General features: G+C 32.8%; 1 protein-coding gene across 2 annotated transcripts in view; it reads right to left on the minus strand.

The window, feature by feature from the left end:
• CDH10 (cadherin 10) overlaps positions 1-14,785 on the minus strand; it is a gene marked incomplete at its 3' end in the record, with an annotated part of 69,987 nt that overhangs the window by 19,158 nt on the left and 36,044 nt on the right. For both annotated transcript variants that reach the window (XM_084232862.1, XM_084232861.1), the window contains exons 5-6: positions 5,474-5,661; positions 3,715-3,968 (exon numbers count right to left, since the gene is read on the minus strand). In XM_084232862.1, coding sequence (XP_084088988.1) covers positions 3,715-3,968; positions 5,474-5,661 — 442 coding nt within the window. The remainder of the gene's footprint in view (positions 1-3,714; positions 3,969-5,473; positions 5,662-14,785) is intronic.

Raw genomic sequence — 14,785 nt, forward strand, 5'->3', positions numbered from 1 at the left:
ATAAACAAAATCATAGACAGCAGTATTACTGATGGTTTGCAGGACAAAATGGTGAAATATAAGACACATATCACTCATTATTTCAAGAAAGTACCAAGTACTGATCTAGAATGCAGACTGCTTTGTTGATTTATCTCTCTCTCTCACACACACACACAAACACACACACACACACACCCCCATGCTTACCTTCCCTAGGTATGAGTTGGCACTTCGCTCTGCATTCAAATATTAGTTTGTGAATGTTTGTGTTATTAAATTATTATCTATTTCCATATACATTCAACTGAGTTTACTATCTGTTCCCACAAAATGGGAACTTCCCAGGCTTTACAGGTGGTTACTTTACTAACAGACTCAGCAGGTGACTGAGGATTCTGCTGAGGCATTACAGCAATCTAATCAAAAGATCATTCCCAGAAGTTCTCTTTTTCTCAGTGAGGAAACGAGATAACCTAAGTTTCCTCTGAGGAGAGGTTATGATTGGGCTTAGCAGATTCGTGGTGTGAAAACTTGTGCTTTAGTTTCTTAGCCATAACATGTGTGTATTTTAACTAAAGATGTTTTAAAAATAGGGAAGTTTCAGAAAAGACCTTTTATGTATTTCTACCAAATAAAGTCTTGGTGTAGTCCATACTGTACTGAAAATTGATTAAAGGGACTGTGTGGGGTGCCATTCTACAGCCTAGCACCAGGTTTATTAATGAGTCTGATATAAATGCACAAATCCCATTATTTGGGGAATTTTCAGTCAAGGTTAAAAATAGTACCTCCCCCATCATTGGTTCCTGCCACTTCACAATGCTAATGGCTTATAAATGTTTTATCGTTCTTGAGTTAGCAAACATAATTCCCAAGTTTTATTTAATGCTCTATATTAAAAAAATAAATAAAATAAAAATGACAGGACCAGAAATAATATTCCATTATGGTATAACTTTTCCTAAGTCACTACATCCATTTTTTAAAGGAAATAGAATATTTCAAGGAATGAAATATTTTTAAAGCATGTTTTGTGTGTAATCATACAAAATAATTTTAAAAATGTGTCATAAAATTCTTTTCTCTTTTAGTGTTCTAATGATTTCCAAAATTCAATTGACATTTATGATCCTTGCGCCTGGTTTTGAATAAATCGCATTAGAAGAACAATTTAACTTGTCAATACAGCTGAAATGATTTTAATTTTGAGGAGTCCTTATTTTAGATTTTATGTTAAATCAATTCCAAATAGAACAGAATAGTCATTTACAAATCTTCTTAAGAAATTCCAGTCCTCACTATTAACACAATATGAATTTAGTTTTATATTCAAACCACATGTTTTACCATTCACAAATAAAGCAAAATGCTATATTTCTGCTTATGGAATAATTCACAAATTATTTCCCCATGTAAAAGAAATATTGTACTACTGAAAGAATCAACATAGAGTTTACCTCCTGATTGGAGTGTTCCATAATTGTTTGAAGTAGAAAATATTAGTTCTCTCTATGTAAAATACCTTGCCCACTCATCTCTGCCATATACTACATCTCAAAAAGGAAATCAGACATGAAAATACCACATATTATGCTTGGAGTTCTGAGGCACTCAATGGATATTATTTCTCATATTGAATCTTCTTTCCTAACACACTGAGAACTCCTTGAGAAACATGTTAATATCTGATATGGTGAAAGAGTTACTGAATTCCTTGGCATTTTGGCAAATGATAAGTTTCCTTATCTGTATAGAAAAACAATATGAAGCTGCTAATGCAAATCAATATAAAGTATCATCTTTGCCATGTCAGTTTTATGTTTTTTTCTAAATTATTTCTTGTGGTTTAAAGAAATAATAATAAAATTTAGGAGACTGTGAAATTATCTTGAAGCTATAGAGATTCTGAATTTTTCTAAACATGTATTTTCCAATACTTTATTAACGAATTATATGTGTTAACTTTCATTTTTGTTTTAAAAATTATTTTCAAGACACATTTTAAATAGACTCCTTTGATTATTGCATTATCATTCATAATATATGATATAAATAATTTATAACATGTCCAGTATGATCCATCCCATAAGTACATTGCATCAGCAAAGTAATGTTCTTTGGCATGTGCACACACACAGACAGACACACACTCACATACATTTCTATCTTCATGGCATATGAAGAATAACATTCAAGGATATTCATTTGCATTTTCTACACCTAAGTAGCATAAATTCAAATATACAATAACCTTCATGGCATAGACTCTGTTATTAAAAAGTAATGAATTTATTAACACTGCCGCACGTAGTATAAGTAAGTGTCTTCTTTAATTCTTGTCCTTAGACTTGAGCCCTTATTAAATATTTTAAATTTGTTTCAAAAACCCACAGGCCAATTTTGACATATACTAATCACCAGTCTATATAAGAAGATGCAAAATCTATTTCATGGTATGGATTATTTGCCACTCAATAATAACACAATTTGAATGGAACGCTCCTAAAAATATATCATATTTCACTTAAAAAAGATCTTTTAAAGCAGGAACAGAGAACATAGCCTATTAATGTCAGTTAATAGCGATGCCAATGGGATGGTTGGTAAGTGTGTTCAGTGAAGAAAATGAAATGTGCATGTTGGTTATGTAAACACTTCAAAGGAAAAAAAAATCAAGGAGTTCAACCATTTCCATAAAGATGAATGGATTGGGGAAGAGGCGTTTATGGGAAGACAAGCTAGCAGCTGTGAGCTGTCCATGATTACCATGCACAGGTTTCTGCTGCCAGTCTGTAATCTGGGATGTTGTAAATGAACATAAGAAAGATTTAGGTAAAATTTCTAACTTTAAGTGGAACTAGTGTTACATGGTACATTAAATTCAGAGTTCTGAACATCTTACTTTTGTATACTAAGGAGTCAGAGAGGAATGCTTGGAAATTACCCAACCATTTGAATTCTTGCTTGATTGGTCCATGTGGTACAAGGGAGAAGTAAAATCAGTCTGTTGAGAATTAGAGAAATGAAATCCCAACATATGCTGGATTAACGGTCGAAGGTGAGTGATTCTTTTGAGACTGAATATTATTCAAATGATAGAACAAATGTCAGCAAAAATATTTGAATCTCATTGCCTGTGTTTATCATATCTCATGTTTCCAAACTCCCATATAAAAGCAGATCAAAAAATAAAATTACTCTACTTTTTCTGGAATGCGCTATTTTTTTTTTTTTTGATACAGTCAAAATAGACTAAAATTGACCCTTCTTTGAAGGCAGAAAGACAGGAGCATTTCCAAAATCACAATATAACTGCATTGTAACATTGCTGGAATTATATTCTTTTGAATGGCTAAAAATCCTCTCAACTCACATATTATTTAATAACCTGAAGGCACAAATAAAGTGACTTGATTGTATTGTGATTGCACAGCTGACACATTGCCCCTTATCTAGAGTAGGGTCAACACAGCCCATATCTTAAAGACACAGCACAGGAGAAGTGTCAGGTTTCAGGCAAAAGGGCATGATTGGAACTGGAGTAAACTCTGAAGCCTATGCAAGCCCTGTACCAACAATCAGAGACAGTTTCCTTGAAACCTGTGCTTACTCATGGATAAACAACTTACAGAGAGACTCATATCTCAAAGCATTAAAAACTGTAAGTGAAATTTCTTGATGTCTCTATTTTTTAATTTCCTTTCATTTCATCTTAAGTAGAGGTATAATTACCTAATGGGGCTAGATGTGGAATCCGGGTCTCTTGCCATTACAGTACCAATGATTGTGCCTACTTCAATATCTTCATGAACCTCAAACAGATAGGAGGATCTGCTAAAAACAGGAGGCTCATCCACATCTTCTATAGAGATTTTCACAATTGTTGTATCTTTAAATGGTCCTAGGTAATAAAAACGTGGATCCACATGGGTATTTTCTGCTTCCACCTTCAGAGTGTAAAGTCGTCGGCTCTCATAATCAAGAGGCTGTATAATGAAATAAATCATCAAATTAGAGTGAGGTAAATTGAATTAAATGTTCCTTCCAAGGTACAGTAGATTTTTAAAGTCTGGTTGTGTTATGTCAAGGTATTCATTAACTGTAAATAATTAAAGGTAATAAAAATAATTTATATATATATATCACTTAGGATTCAACTTTTATTATTTAATGTATTCAATATGTAATACTTCAAAATACAGGAAAATAATAGTTTTATATTTTGGAAAAATTGAGTGGCTATTAAATCCTAGAGCATAAGGTGATGACTCATTAAAAAAATGGACTGGTGTAGTGTGTGTGTGTGTGTGTGTGTGTGTGTATGTGTTGAGATGTTGGCTTCTCTTCAATTTCTCTGTAAAAAAACTCAATTGTTTTTTTAAATTTGTTGTGAGATTTCTATTAAGTTTAATGGGCTATGGTACTACATAAGGTTTATGAAATTTAGAAGACTAATAAATTGTTCAACATTAATATTAGACATTGTATAAAGAGAAAAATTTTGATTGCAAAATAATTATTTTATATTATAAAACAAAAACGGGAATCAATAATGATATAGCTTAACTGTCACAAAATTAAAATCAAGGCCTCACCTCTCAATCACTCTAAAATGTATGTTTGTTCACAGAAAACATGGCATCATTGATTCAGATTCCTTCAGTCATTTTATCAGCAGATTCAATTTGCATAATTATCCCTTTCCAGATTTGAAAAACAAGAAAATTGCTTTCTCCTTTGCAGGTCACTGTCCATTTAATAAGAGTTGGTTAAGTACCTTGGGTTTTTAAGTACTTTGGTTTTTTCAGTAGAATCTCATAGAAATAGAAATAGAATTTTATGATTGACCAGTGTTCCCATGGTTACATTATACATATAGAGTGCTCAGGACATTTCATTAGAACCTACATTTTACTGAGGTTTTTTTTTTTTTTTTTATATAATGATCACACTAACTCTCCAATAAAAAAATAACTAGTTACCTTTAAACAGTATCACAGAGCATATGTTAGCAGAAAAGTTTAATTTATGTAGCAGAAGGGAAAATGTGAACAATTAAATTATCTTCCAATCCATGCTGTCTCTTTTTATTAGCAACTCTAATTATTGCTTCATACATCTGGATAGATGGCATGCTACCTTTTATGCCTCCAACTGTGATGATAAATTGCCATTATTAGCTGAAACTTTTTTAAAGAAAACAAAGTTATTATGGGGTCTTTTATTAACATGGATTAGAAATAAAATCATGCATATATAAACTTGCCTTTTCAATTTTATAAAATCTCAGGTTTCATGTTTCAATGAACAAAAACAGAGATGAAATGTCCAAGAAGAACTTTGGCTTTATGTTCTTCATATTTTGCACAACATAAATTACAGTTGAAAATTATATTGGTATTTCTGAGTGGATAACACATGAGTGCACAGCACATAGTAAAATCTCTACTCTCTAAACAGGAAAATTTTTATTTATACTGATGCTGGGCACCTTTTTCACAGTTATGATGCCTTCTTGTGTGTCCTTCTCAGTTACAATGTCAAACATTTCAGTCCCGTCACCATCAATAATTCGATATTCTACTTCGGCATTTTTCCCAGTGTCAGCATCAGTTGCTTTTACACTGCCAATGGCTGTACCAACTGGGGAAGATTCAAGAACTCGAAGATGGATGGTGTCTGCAAAAAATAAAGGAAGAAAAAAGAAACAGACAGGAGAGACATTTCTCGATAGAATATTCAAAGGTAAAATGCATACGAGAGATTCTTATGCGAGAGAGCCTATCACTCTTATGCTCTCCACGAAATGTTGACCAATTATTAAATTGAATATATAAAATATGGATAATGTTAAATTAAAGTTTAGGATCAAAAATAGTAGAACTTTGGACTGGGCATATTATGAATAGTGAGTACCAATCTCATATTAAGGAAACTATTTTTAAAAATGAGTAGGTTGCTTTTTCTGTATTTGCCTAAGTAACTAGAGGTCATTTATTAAGTGCAGATATGTACCTACCTATGCATGTTTACACAATCACAACCGATCATGGACTATATAGGGAATATTTACATTAAATTGTTTTTCCTTTATTTAGTTACTTATTACTCATAGCTTATTTCAGGTGCAGAGTGGAACATTACAAATATCCTGAAATCAGCCATAATGGGTAGGGATTCTATTTCTATTTGAGACAGAACAAAATAAAAAGGATAGTCTGTGGGAGAAATACAACGATGCCCTTCACAGTGTCAGTGTAAAAATACTAAATTCTGACAAACTTCTCTCTATGTCAGAGCAAAACAAGGATTTATCTAAAGCCCGGGTGCACCTGGATGTGCTTCCAACATGAATCGCCTCGACTGCTAATGAGATTTATGTTTTAGCACCTGATCGTAAACTACATATTACTGACAGATTAATGGACCTGAAGCACACTTCTGATTATAGCACCTTCTTGCTCATAAACCTTAAGTAATTCTCTTTAATATACATAATAAAGTGCAAAGCTCTTTGACAGTCATGCTTTTGTCTGAGTGTGTCTTTCCTAATGTATTTTGCCTTTAGTCACTTCCAGGAAGTATTTGCCCCCAAGTCAGGCTGCCCCAGGCTTTCTACATTCCTCTATACATTTTCCTCATGCTATTTCTGCCACATATATAAAATTCTTACTCCACTACCCCCATATAACCATGGCACATTTTCCCAAATCTGAGGATATGACATTTTAATGGGCTGAGTATTTGGGGAACAATGTCCCCTCAAATTCATATACTGAAGCTTTAACCCCCAGAAATTCAGAATGTGACAATATTTACACAGGCCTTTAAAAGAGGTAATCAAGGTTAAATGGAGATATTAGGGTGGGGCTAATACGATCTGACCAGTGTTTTGATATGAGGTTTGGAAACTGACAGGCACAGAATGAAGAGCAGGTGAAGACACTGGGAAGAGAAGCCCATGTATATAATACATGGTGAGGAGAAACCTCAGAAGAAACAAATCCTGCTGCATTGTGAACTTCTAACATCCAGAGCCATGACCAAATAAATTTTTGTTGGTTGATTTACATCACATGGTTTGTGGTAGTTTGTCACGGCAGCCCTAACAAACTGGTATAGGTACCTACGGTGGCTAAGTTTGGGACATCATTTCTTAGGAGATGTCATTAAAATTCATTTGCACCACAGGCCAGCTTGTCTCTTAGTCTGTGTTTTCTATTCTCCTTCTTACATATTCCTTTTTTATCTATCTTTGGTAACTATTGAAAGCAATTCTCAGCTCATTCATAGGTTACTGATTTATTGTTTCTCCTTGCCTTTGCTGCTGCTTCTCCTAGGCTCCCTTTTCCTTGGATGAAAGTGAATCTTGCTCACTTCCTTCAAATCACTGTTCTTCTGTGTCTTCCTCAGAAGCTTTCACCAACAACCTGCTGAATATAGCTTTGCTGAAAATACCTCTTCTAGCCACTCTTCATATCATTTACAACTGTCAGGCATTATACTATCTATATATCTATTGGTATTATCAATGATGTAATACAAAATAGGGACTTAGTTGGGTTTTTCCTAAATATCACATGCCCATTATATTTCTTTGAGTTTAACGACCACATACTTATTTAAATACTGAAATGTGAAACTTCCCCCTGCTTTACAAACTCCTATATTTGGCTAAGTCCAATCATATCATATCTCAACTACCTCAATACACAGTGCAGCCATTTTACTCTTTTGAAAACATTAACATATGAATAATCACTCAGAACTTTAAAATTCTTTGATTGTTTCCACTGTCCTTAAAAATAAATTGACACCCAAAGGATGACCCTCCATAAATTGACTCCTTTGTCCTACCGTTCACTCTCTTAACTAATAATCTCCATAAAACTGGTTTCCTTTAGGCTTTTCCAATATGCTTTTCTTACTTCAATTTAATACAATTTTATTATGCAAGATTTTATACACAAGACCACCTGACAGCTAGCTACTTACTCTTCCTTTGATATATTTCTATTTCGCTATGCTTCTTCCATGGAGCATCATAAACTTTAGCCTACTTACTGCAAGAACATTCTTTTAAAAATGAAATCCTATAGAAATGGCAACTCAACCCAGTGATTTACTACACTACAGAAGAAGTAACTTTTCCATAATATAAAATTTGTATCACTGTTCTTATTATTCATGTTAGGATAAACTCTTCATTTCTTCACCTGTGTTATAAAAGACTTGTAAATGACTTGTAAAATCTGGTTTCTGTTAAAATCTCCACTACCATGATTATCTATTTTCAAATCTAAAGTATATATGAAATACAATTGTACTGATTTTTTTCAATTAATGATCAGGCAACCAGACCAAGAAATATTGCAAATACATGAAATTCTTAACAATATAAATATAAAATATATGGATGACTTAATTGATATTTATATAAAACCTATATACTCACACATATCAGATTAAAATTTATTATTTTCATAATTATATTTATGATTTATATAATTACTAAATTGATCATAAAATAATTTTGCACATTGAATGCTCACTTTGACCACCATTAATTATCAAGTATGATAAGTCAATTGAGGTAGCTTTTCACTACACCTATTTAGTTCCCTTTGGATTTTAAAGAGTGCAAAGAAGGATATATTTCAGGAAAACAAGGAGTTAAATCAAGATGTAGAAATGCATCAGCTTCAGAAAACTATGTATCCAAGTTATAAAGGTAAAACAGAAATGCTTGGGATGGGAGATTTTCCTGAGCTTCTGAGATTCATCAATCTTGTTGGAACAGGAATACTGAGGGCTATAGGTTTGCAGTTCTGAATGCTTCCAAAATAAAGATACATGGGGTAGGATTAACAAAAAAAAAAAAAAAAATGAGCAGTGGCTGTACAAGTGAAAGCACAAATCTGTAATATCTTAGAAAATATAACTCAGAAAAAAAGTTGTAGAGAAACTGAAAAAAAAAAAAAGATAACATTGTATTTAAGGGAGAACAGATTAAGATGTTGCTGAGCTCCATTTTCATCATCATGAAAGGAAACCAAAAAGTAATGTGTAAAATTATTTGAGCAAATAAGAAGAAATATTACTTGAGAACTGTAGCTTAAAATAGAAGAACTTGGAAAAATATCATTTAAAGTTGTTTTCTGTAGGATTATAGTTATCGGTAAGGAATGGAATGGATATTTACCATTTAGAAAAACCTTTTTTGAATTTAATACCTTGATGCAAGTGATTTTCAAAAATAGTTAAATAGAAAAAGTTCTGGCTGATAAAAGATTATCAAATTATGGTAAAAAGTTTTCATATCATGGATCTCCTTTAATCAGAGAGACAGAGAATAAAAGAAAAAGAACCATTTTGTTTTATTTACTGTCACTGTGAGTATTGTCACTCACTGTGATGTGTCTCTGGGAATTTTTTTCTCCCACTTTTAATTTTTAGCTTGGACATCCTTGAGATTTCCTGTATTTTTAGGCATATACCTAGATTCTGATAATCTGCATTCAACTTGTCTTTTTAATTTTCTGAATAAGGAGCCAAAATTATTTATCAGTTCATTTTATTTTTTTTGGTTGGTACAGAGACTATCTCTATTATAAACCTCATTTCATTTTGATTAGAATAGGCTTTTTTCATGTTAATTTTCTGAGACTACATTACAAAACAACCATGTTCCATTGGTTCATATTATAATAAGCTTAAGTTATATATACTATATTCCACAGTAATTAGTTGGAAGAGCTATACATACACACCTATGATGGGGTATGAGTGGTTTGTGTGTTTATGTATGCATATATGCAGAGACATGTATATTTTCCCCTAAGACATTCATGAAAGCAATTTCAAGATATCCATGCTTTCCAGAAAAGCCATGATTAAGATTAAACTCATCCATCAAAATAGTACAGTCATTCTTCAGTACTCAACAGCGGGGGGGGGGGGGGGGGGGGGGGGGGGTGTCTCATGCAGAGACCAAAATGCAGGAATGTTCAAGTCCATTGACAAAAATGCATAGTATTTGCATCTAACCAACACATCCTATCCTATACTTTAATCACCTCTAGATTACTTCCAATGCTAAATACAATGCAAATGTTATGGAAATAGTTGTTATAATGCATTGCTTAGTGTATAATAACAAGAAAAAGTATGTGCATGTTCAGTAGCGACAAAGCCATTATAGGCTTAACTGCATAGTATGTATTGTTGACCCATAGTTGGTTGAATCTATAAATGTGGACGCTATGAATATAGAGGGCTCACTGAAAATTTAGTTTTTCTGTTCATTAATTCAAACAACTATATTATAAATATATATGGTATATGTACACACATGCGTACATTCACAATTATTTTGATTATAAGAGAACTTTAATAATTCATTCAATAAATATTTATTCAGTGACTACCATATATATACTTGATAATTCTCTCACTGGAAATGGTCTATACTTGGGCATAAGATTTATTAGGTCTATTTCAAAACTTAAAAATGCATTTCTATAGTCAAATGCATGAAGGGGTTATTTATTCATACTTTTAAAAAGATTTCTAAGATGATTCTGTGGAACACAGGTGTCCTATTTTGTCAAGCAAACTGATATTACTTTAATTAAGAGTCTGCTTGGGGGTTTACCTTGTAGGGGAGCAGCAGGAGGGGACCAAAAAGAGACATAGATTGTTATACCTACACTGACAAAGCAAAGCCTGTTACCCATCTTACCTTTCATTTTTCCTAAAGACATCAATTTGCATGCTTCTTATTTTTTATCTTACAGTTGATGGAACTTTAATTATGTGGTATCCTTTCCTATCAGTTCCAATTTATAGCTGTTTTATATTCATTCTCAGGTGTCAGGTTGAATAATCTGCTTCTCTTTTAATCTTCAAGGTAGATAAATATTTCTTCCTAGTGTATATATTCTTACTTCGGTTATCAACTAAAGTACAAAGCCATGGACATGAGGCAGAGAAAGGTAATTTCCACTTCTGCATCACATACAGAAAGCTGTATTTAGAAGTAAAAATCTGAAAGATAATATTGCAAAGACGGCTTCCCAAGGACAGGTTAAATACATGACTCCTTAAAACAAGTGCCCTTTGAGACTGTCATTGGCAATCTCACACAACACCTGAATTTTTATTATTATAAAGATCTCAAATAAGTTTGGTGTCATTCTGGATTTTTACAATTCAAGGCTAAATATTCCAGATCACTGATTCTATCCAAAATTGGATCAATAAGACCTCTGCACTGGAATATTAAAAACACTGTCGAATTGTGTACTGGAAATAGAAATAATTGACAGCTTCATGTAAGAGACCTTGGAGAATGATATAAGCTGGCAAAGTGAAAGATGTGACAGGATGACATCCTTAAGAACAACAGAAGAGATGCCAGAATAACAACTGTGAGGGCAATGAGGGCAAATTCAGGTTTGGAGACTGGCAACAAATAACTGCTGCTTTGTTTTGTTGATAAAAAAACAGTGAGGTTCAAAGAGAAATAATTTGTCTTTTCCTTTGTTGCCTGTCCTTGTTTCTATTCACATTTACATAAGAACTCTCTCCTTTGCCAGAGTTGAGATTAAAAAAAGCATGTCATATATGAATCAACAAAATAATTTAGCATTAGTTTAATTTTTTTATTTGTTTTGGGTGTAATCTTATTGTAACATCTCTATGCTGCAAAATAATCTCAAACAATACTTGCTTTAAGAAAAATGACACAATTATGCATGTTTATACACTATTCCATTGTATAATGTTAAACGATGCTTTTTAATGAGCTTAACAGGAAGAAATTAAAAACAAGATAAAGTTCCTTGGAGGAAACTGCAGAGTAGTTAAGGAAATTATGTAATACTAAATGGGTGTTTAGGAGAAAGCAAAGGAGAGCTGAAAGTCACACCAGAGACAGACAAAGGATTGAAGCTTTGGCATTGAAGACTCACCAGAGGAAAAACAGAAACCTAAATTTGTGAGCTCTGGAGACATAATCACCAACTTAGCTCTGGGCATTTAAGTTAAATTAGAGCAAAACTAGATTGCTGCACGAAGTCTTAGTTTCCTGTTTATGCCACTCAGCTAAGGAACAGGACAAAGATTTTTAGAGAAACTGTCATTATCTCAAGAGAGGGGAATCCATCTTGATACATGACTTTGAAATTGTTTCCAAGTTACTTGTCATCAAAAGACACACGATTTGATGAATAGAAACATAAAAAAAGTATACAGGATTGGGGGAGGTTAAGATAATCTTAAATTGGTCATTTATAAACATATTACCATTATATCAAGTGCTCAGTTTCTTAATAATGTGTCTCACCTGAAATTGTAGGTATACTAAAAAGTCTGTGAGAGCAGCCTGATTGAGTCTAAACATATCTACACAGTTTATTTTATATCACTATAGCTATACCTGTCCAGAGGTACTATTCTAGAAAATACCATAAAACAAAGGGACTTTGAATCTCACTATGCAAAAATGTCAAATGTTTAAGGCAATGGTAATTAGAAAGTTCCAAGCAGATTTTTATATAATTTATATGTCTCTTAGAGAATTATATATTTTAATCATACATGGAAAATTGTGCACTTCCTCAGTCTTATTAATCTTCAGTTAGTCTAGCTGTGATCATGTGCATCTCAGATCATATTTCACTATCTACTAGACATTTGAAGTCCTTTATCTTTCTGCACATATGTCAATTTAAATTGTTCAACTTGAACTGAAATCCCTGTCTCTCTCTTCAAACAAACTCTTCCAGAAGAAAGCAAGAAAGTATCTTTTGCTTACTTCTTTCCTTCAAGCCTTTTACCTGCCTAATTATTAAGTCCTTGTATCACTCACCTAAATATACCTCGAATCCTTCCTCTCCTCAGAGTTAGTTAGTTCCAAGACTCTCAACACTTGCTTTTTTAATCCAAGCCATTTACTTCATTGCTGCCAAAATAATTAGTCAAAATGAAGAACTGTTCCTGGTGTTCTTTTAAAAATTGGTCTCTTAGGTAATATACATGGTATTTTGTTTTTGTAGCCGTCTTTTTCACTGCTTAGACTGCCTGCAATTCCATTTTTTATCTCTCACAATCCCTCTTCCAACCGTGGGTATAGTCTTATCAAATGACACACATTTTCTGACACTGCCTTTGTTCATTGTAGTCTATCTCCAAACAAAGTTCTCTATGCCCCAAAGCTCTTTGTTTTCCTACCTGGAAAATTCTTACATGATATTTTTCTTCTCCTACTCCCTGACATCTGAAATGTTTAGCATTGTATGATTTGGGCTTTCATTGACCATTATAACATGACTATTACTGCATCTTGCTCCAATAGTATTTGTACACATAAGTTTATATACTATGGAGACATGAATGTGTATATGTAAACATCCATATATATATATGTGTGTTTATATTTATGCATTTATGCACACAAACTACAGACACAAAATCAGGCAATAAAAAAATAGAGTCTGAATGTGAAAGAAACTACAATGTAAACAAATAAAGGGGCTTATATGTGCATTTGTGTGTGTGTGTGGAGAGAGACTCTATAAAAAATACAAACCAATTATAAATACATCCTGTATCTCACTTCTCATTTTAAAAATATCATTTTAAGACTAAAGTCACATGGTGTGACTTTATTAGTGTCTAATAAATCAAGGTCTGATTCAGTGATATTATTTCTTTATAATTTTTACAAATTATAGGTTTTAGGGCTATGGGAAAGAACCTTACAAATACCTAATGATACCCTGGTGGTTAATCACAGCTATATCAAAGTGATACAAATTGTAGAAAAGCACTTTTGAATATAAGAGTATTCATTTTTTTCCAGATAATAAAAAGAGAAACAGACACATTTTAAATTTCATTCCCTTCTTTTTCATGCTAAAGCTTCCTTGGGACATACCTGACTACTGCTCTAGCTGAAATGTGCTTGATAATTTTAAAATATGCAGATCAGCCTGGGGCCTACATTACCTTGGAATCCCCAGTAGAGGGGAGTTTGACTCTATTTACAAAGCGAAAATCAGCACTTATTAAATCAAATCTCTCTTGTACTAGGCAGGATTATGATAGTCTCACAGCTCTGAGAATGCAAGTGTCTTAAATCCCTATGTATGTATCATATAGACATTTCCTTTTCAGACCTTCTCTTGTGAAAACTTGTTTATTTATCTGTTCAAGTAGCAGGAGAATCCCAGCAAAAGGGTCATTCATGTTTAGTACTAGGCACTGCAAAACCACCAGCCAGTAAAGGTTTCATTGTCCTGTGTCTGTATCAAAATGTACAGACATATTAAGAATTCAGTATGCCACACTTGAAGTTGTTCCTATTATCTACACAGGATAGAAGCATTGGTTTTTGTGTCTTGACCTGACTCTTACTTTTTTCCTAGTTTAGAACCATGAAAAAAAGTGATTTTCTTTTTATGAATAAAAAGGAATTGATAACTGCACTATCTTCTTCATGCAGATGTTATAAAGATTAAATTAATTATTATTGGAATTATATTTAATAGATGTTTTATGCATGCTATAAGCTCTGTCCCTATTGATATTATTTTTAATACGGCTGACTTATTTCATTTACATTTAGGCAATCCCCACATAATACACATTAATCCAATTAATGGGTTAAGTAAAATCAGTAGTCAACCAAGTTTATTCAGCTAAAACAAGAAAAACAAACATAGATATGAAATCTTTTAGTTCCTTTTAGACTCTGTGTGATTCTGAAATTGCTTACTATTGCCTCTGAGTTGCCTGCAGT

This window comes from Talpa europaea, assembly GCF_964194135.1.
Source record: "Talpa europaea genome assembly, chromosome: 5".
In the NCBI taxonomy this organism is placed as follows: domain Eukaryota; kingdom Metazoa; phylum Chordata; class Mammalia; order Eulipotyphla; family Talpidae; genus Talpa; species Talpa europaea.